Source organism: Oncorhynchus masou, unplaced genomic scaffold, assembly GCF_036934945.1.
Source record: "Oncorhynchus masou masou isolate Uvic2021 unplaced genomic scaffold, UVic_Omas_1.1 unplaced_scaffold_1960, whole genome shotgun sequence".
Taxonomy (NCBI): domain Eukaryota; kingdom Metazoa; phylum Chordata; class Actinopteri; order Salmoniformes; family Salmonidae; genus Oncorhynchus; species Oncorhynchus masou.
Window position 1 is genome coordinate 82,501 of NW_027008454.1, and position 6,478 is coordinate 88,978.

The 6,478-nt window shown below is 45.4% G+C and overlaps 1 protein-coding gene across 4 annotated transcripts in view; it reads left to right on the forward strand.

Moving 5' to 3' along the window:
• The window catches only part of LOC135532641 (arginine-glutamic acid dipeptide repeats protein-like), an 86,603-nt gene extending 80,375 nt beyond the window's left edge, over positions 1–6,228 (forward strand). For 2 of the 4 annotated variants that reach the window (XM_064960108.1, XM_064960109.1), the window contains 4 exons: positions 810–1,533; positions 2,983–3,153; positions 4,705–4,873; positions 5,653–6,228. In XM_064960108.1, the coding sequence (XP_064816180.1) occupies positions 810–1,533; positions 2,983–3,153; positions 4,705–4,873; positions 5,653–5,686 (1,098 nt within the window). In that variant the 3' untranslated portion in view covers positions 5,687–6,228. Of the gene's footprint in view, positions 1–809; positions 1,534–2,982; positions 3,154–4,704; positions 4,874–5,147; positions 5,214–5,652 lie in introns of all 4 variants that reach the window. The other 2 variants (XM_064960106.1, XM_064960107.1) reach the window with 2 other exon arrangements.
• Positions 6,229–6,478: the final 250 nt, after the last annotated feature.

Consider the following 6,478-nt stretch of genomic DNA (forward strand, 5'->3'; position numbering starts at 1 on the left):
ATCACCTTATAACCTGTTACAACCTATTATAACCACCTTATAACCTGTTACAACCTATTATAATCACCGTATAACCTTTTACAACCTATGATCACCTTACAACCTATTATAATCACCTTATACCCTGTTTCAACCTATTATAACCACCTTACAACCTATTATAATCACCTTATAACCTGTTACAACCTATTATAATCACCTTATAACCTGTTACAACCTATTATAATCACCTTATAACCTGTTTCAACCTATTATAATCACCTTATAACCTGTTTCAACCTATTATAACCACCTTATAACCCGTTACAACCTATTATAATCACCTTACGACCTCTTATAATCACCTTATAACCCGTTTCAACCTGTTACAATCACCTTATAACCTGTTACAACCTGTTTCAACCTATTATAATCACCTTATAACCTGTTACAACCTATTATAATCACCTTACGACCTCTTATAATCACCTTATAACCCGTTACAACCTATTATAATCACCTTATAACCTGTTACAACCTATTATAATCACCTTATAACCTGTTACAACCTCTTATAATCACCTTATAACCTGTTACAACCTATTATAATCACCTTATAACCTGTTACAACCTGGTACGACTTTACAACCTGTTACAACCTGTTATAACCTGTTACAACCTGTTATAACCTGTTACAACCACTTTACAACCTGTTATAACCTGTTACAACCACTTTACAAACTGTACCCTTCTTACACGTTATCCCCCTTTATAACATGTAATAACCTCCCAGTGTGTGTGTAACCTCTGTACATATCTATTTGTTCCAGAAAGCCTCCAGTTCGTGTCACGATGGCCGTATGGGTGACCCCCAGATGGGTGGCTCCGCCCACATGCGTCCTCCCTTCGACGGCCCCCCTACCTCCATCGCTGCAGTGCCCCCTTACATCGGACCCGACACGCCCGCCCTGCGCACCCTCAGCGAGTACGCCCGCCCCCACGTCATGTCCCCGACCAATAGGAACCACCCCTTCTTCGTCTCCCTCAACCCCAACGACCCCCTGATGGCCTATCACATGCCTGGCCTCTACAACGCCGACCCGGGCATGCGGGAGCGCGAGCTGCGAGAGCGGGAAATGAGGGAGAGAGAGATGAGGGAGAGGGAGCTGAGAGAGAGGATGAAGCCTGGGTTCGAACACAAACCCCCGGAACTAGAAGGCATGCACCCCTCGGCGAACCCCATGGAGCACTTCGCCCGACACGGGGCCATCTCCTTACCTTCCATGGCGGGACCACACCCCTTCGCCTCCTTCCACCCAGGTCTCAACCCCTTGGAGAGGGAGCGTTTGGCGTTGGCCGCGGGACCCCAGCTCAGACCAGACATGAGCTACCCGGAGCGGCTGGCGGCGGAGAGGCTGCACGCCGAGAGGATGGCGGCGGTGGCCAACGACCCGATCGCCAGGCTTCAGATGTTCAACATCACGCCTCATCACCACCAGCACTCCCACATCCACTCACACCTGCACCTTCACCAGCAGGACTCCCTGCACCAAGGTGACGCACCTGGCCATACAGAAACATTTCTTACTGGATTAAGATCAAGTTTTACGTTTATATCACAACTTTAGCATCACTTCTTTTCTGATTTTAAAACAATTCTGTACGCAAATATGGCAATATATATATATCACAGTTTCAATAGCTATTCTCTTTATGACTTTGTTGCTAGCCCAGTTGATTGGCCTTTGTATTTGGTACGCCTTGATGACTATAACCTGTAATGATCTGTGGATCCCTAGCAGCTGTAGCATGCCCTTATAATATATATATATATATATACAAGCAGTGAATACAGCCCGGGTGTGACGCTACAAGCTGGGCACACCTGTATTTGGGGAGTTCCTCCCATTCTTCTCTGCAGATCCTCTCAAGCTCTGTCAGGTTGGATGGGGTGCGTCGCTGCACAGCTATTTTCAGGCCTCCCCAGAGATGTTCGATCGGGTTCAGATCCAGGCTCTGTCTGGGCAACTCAACGACATTCAGAGACACCCATAGACTGGATAGTTACTACTATCTGGGTGTCAGGTTACTGCTACTATCTGGGTGTCAGGTTACTACTACTATCTGGGTGTCAGGTTACTCCTACTATCTGGGTGTCAGGTTACTCCTACTATCTGGGTGTCAGGTTACTCCTACTATCTGGGTGTCAGGTTACTGCTACTATCTGGGTGTCAGGTTACTGCTACTATCTGGGTGTCAGGTTACTGCTACTATCTGGGTGTCAGGTTACTCCTACGATCTGGGTGTCAGGTTACTCCTACTATCTGGGTGTCAGGTTACTGCTACTATCTGGGTGTCAGGTTACTCCTACTATCTGGGTGTCAGGTTACTGCTGCTATCTGGGTGTCAGGTTACTCCTACTATCTGGGTGTCAGGTTACTGCTACTATCTGGGTGTCAGGTTACTCCTACTATCTGGGTGTCAGGTTACTCCTACTATCTGGGTGTCAGGTTACTGCTGCTATCTGGGTGTCAGGTTACTGCCGCTATCTGGGTGTCAGGTTACTGCTACTATCTGGGTGTCAGGTTACTACCACTATCTGGGTGTCAGGTTACTGCTGCTATCTGGGTGTCAGGTTACTGCTACTATCTGGGTGTCAGGTTACTACTACTATCTGGGTGTCAGGTTACTGCTGCTATCTGGGTGTCAGGTTACTGCTGCTATCTGGGTGTCAGGTTACTGCTACTATCTGGGTGTCAGGTTACTACTACTATCTGGGTGTCAGGTTACTGCTGCTATCTGGGTGTCAGGTTACTCCTGCTATCTGGGTGTCAGGTTACTGCTATCTGGGTGTCAGGTTACTACTACTATCTGGGTGTCAGGTTACTTCTACTATCTGGGTGTCAGGTTACTACTATCTGTTAGGTTACTACTGTGTCATGTATCATGATAAACTGTATGTATAATTGTACACTGACCTTTTGGTGTTCTGACTCTGTGCAGGCGGTGGTGAATGTCTTGTGTGCCCTCCAGGTTCGGGGGGGCACCCCCTCGTAGACCCCCTGGCAGGAGGCCCCCACCTCGCCCGCTTCCCCTACCCGCCCGGCGCAATCCCCAACCCCCTCCTGGGACAGAACCCACACGAACATGAGATGCTGCGACACCCGGTCTTCGGTAAGAACAATCTAGAGCATATCAATGTCCGGTCTTATTTTCACTGTACTGAGCCGAGCCGTACTGAACTGGCATCACACAAATCATAGTTGCTGGAATAGGGCTGAAAATGACAATTTCAAAAGAAAATACATGATATATATATTTAAAGGGATGTGGACACCCCTTCAAACTCTTTCAGCCACACCTGTAGCTGACTGGCGTATAAAATCGAGCACACCGCCATGCAATCTCCATAGACAAACATTGGCAGTAGAATGGCCTTACTGAAGAGCTCAGCGACTTTCAACGTGACACCGTCATAGGATGCCACCTTTCCAACAAGTCAGTTTCTGCCCTGCAAGAGCTGCCCTCCCCCCCCGGTCAGCTGTAAGTGCTGTTATTGTGAAGTGGAAACGTCTAGGAGCAACAACGGCTCAGCTGCGAAGTGGTAGGCCACACAAGCTCACTACAGAGTTCCTCTGAAACGTCGTCAGCTAAATAATTGTTTGTCGGGAGCTTCATGAAAAGGTGTAGGAAACTCGTTTTCTTGGGTGAATCAACATGCTTCAACATCACTAATGCTGCTCTTCAACATCACTAATGCTGCTCTTCAACATCACTAATGCTGCTCTTCAACATCACTAATGCTCTCGTGGCTGAATGGAACCAAGTCCCTGCAGTGGAAAGCCTTCCCAGAAGAGTGGAGGCTGTTATAGCAGCAATGTTCCAACATCTAGTGGAAAGCCTTCCCAGAAGAGTGGAGGCTGTTATAGCAGCAATGTTCCAACATCTAGTGGAAAGCCTTCCCAGAAGAGTGGAGGGCTGTTATAGCAGCAATGTTCCAACATCTAGTGGAAAGCCTTCCCAGAAGAGTGGAGGCTGTTATAGCAGCAATGTTCCAACATCTAGTGGAAAGCCTTCCCAGAAGAGTGGAGGCTGTTATCGCAGCAATGTTCCAACATCTAGTGGAAAGCCTTCCCAGAAGAGAGGAGACTGTTATAGCAGCAATGTTCCAACTTCTAGTGGAAAGCCTTCCCAGAAGAGTGGAGGCTGTTATAGCAGCAATGTTCCAACATCTAGTGGAAAGCCTTCCCAGAAGAGTGGAGGGCTGTTATAGCAGCAATATTCCAACATCTAGTGGAAAGCCTTCCCAGAAGAGTGGAGGCTGTTATAGCAGCAATGTTCCAACATCTAGTGGAAAGCCTTCCCAGAAGAGTGGAGGCTGTTATAGCAGCAATGTTCCAACATCTAGTGGAAAGCCTTCCCAGAAGAGTGGAGGCTGTTATAGCAGCAATGTTCCAACATCTAGTGGAAAGCCTTCCCAGAAGAGTGGAGGCTGTTATAGCAGCAAAGGGAGGGGGGACCAACTCCATATTAATGCCCGTGATTTTGGAATGAGATGCTCGACGAGCAGGTGTCCACATACTTTTGGTCATGTGGTGTATCCGAGTCAGAGCAGTTTTGTCTGGGTCGACTCCATAGTGTGACAAGGGAGATATCCACCAGTGGCATCTCTATTGTCAGTCAAGCCTATGGCCTGATCCTGTTGTGTTGCGTTCCTGTCTCCAGGTACTCCGTACCCCCGGGACCTTCCTCCCCAGATGTCCGCAGCCCACCAGCTCCAGGCCATGCATGCCCAGTCTGCAGAGCTGCAGCGGCTAGCTATGGAACAACAGTGGCTGCATGGACATCACCACATGCACGGTGGCCCACTACCTGGCCAAGAGGACTATTACAGGTCAGAGAGACACACACACACACACACTTCAACATACACACACACACACTTCAACATACATGTTCACATTTCAACACATTCACTACACACTGACAGAAGAGGTAAAATGCTATTCTAGACAGCCATCGGTCCTTAGATGGACTTTAAAATAAGAATAATTATATTAAATTAGATTTACAGAACAAATATTCAACATAATATAAAATGGTTCATCTGTGGTTATAAATTCTTGTTGCTAATTTAAAAAGATTTTCATTTGTGTGATTTCTGTAAGATCATGCAGACGTTTCAAGTGATCTCGAGTTCCAGAAATGGACTCCTTTTACAGAAAAACCTGATGGCAAGTGATGTTTTACCTTAAGAAGTTACTCTGCACTTTGCATTTTCAGAGTGTGAGCCTATAGGGTCTGTATGTATGTGTATATATATATATATAGACTGAATGTAGTCACTGTTGTATATGGGCTGGTGGAGCAAGTCTGTCTGTATTCACATTGGACAAGTTATACAGACCAATGTCCAAATTTGGCATATTATGTTTATTTGCAATTGTACTGATGTGGGGAATTCTAAAAATTGTTAAATGCACGCTTGTACAAGGATTTCAGCGGCTTTGTTCCAGATTTTCCAGCTTGTGACCAACTTGTAATACAATAACACCTGTGAGAATATCGGTGTGTGTGTGTAAAAACATCTTGGTAGTGGTGCAGGGACATTCTGATATATTTCTATACAATTGGTGGTGATGCTAACGCGTGTTTGTTTCGTTTGTGTTTTAGCCGGCTGAAGAAGGAAAGCGACAAGCAACTGTAACCGACCAAATGGGGACGCAGGAAGTTGCCTAGGACACAGGAACAGGAAGTAGTTACAGAGCGGTATGTCAGTCAGAGGAACTCGATCTCCGCTCCTCCAAACATTTTCCCGTTACAAAGAACAACAAAAACTGAAGAAGAAAAAAAAGAGGAGGATTTTTCTGTTATCTGTTTTTCCTTCCCGGTCCGTGGGTTGTTTTTTATTTTTAGTTGTTTTTTTAAGAACATTGAGAGACTTTGTTTGGTGTAACTATAGCCTTCAAGTAGTGGCACCGACTTCAAGACTGATTGTGACTTTCCTGCATGAAAACTCCTCTAAAGCTTCCACAACGTGTTTGTAGGTAGCACACGTTCACTGTGCTCGTCGATGGAAAGGAGACGAGGCAGAGAGAGGAACGTTCCAGACATTAATATCCACGGAAAGATTCAAAACAAAGTGCTATTGTTATTTTAATACCTTATTGGAGGTTTTTATCATTTGAACGAAAAGCTGCAGCATGGCATTTTTTGAGTCTGTAAATAGTATATATATATATATATATATATATATATATCTATATATATATATATATATATATATATATATATATATATATATATATAATTATTATTATTATTATAATTGTTACTAGGTGTGGACTCTGAACCAAGTCATTTATAAACCTCCAATATGTTATTGTGTTCTGAAGCATTATGCCTTGTTTTAACGGGGGGGGGGGGAACATAGCATTACTAGAACAGCCAAAGGGTACAACGATGGTCCCAGTGCTGTGGTGTGGGGTACCTCAGAGAG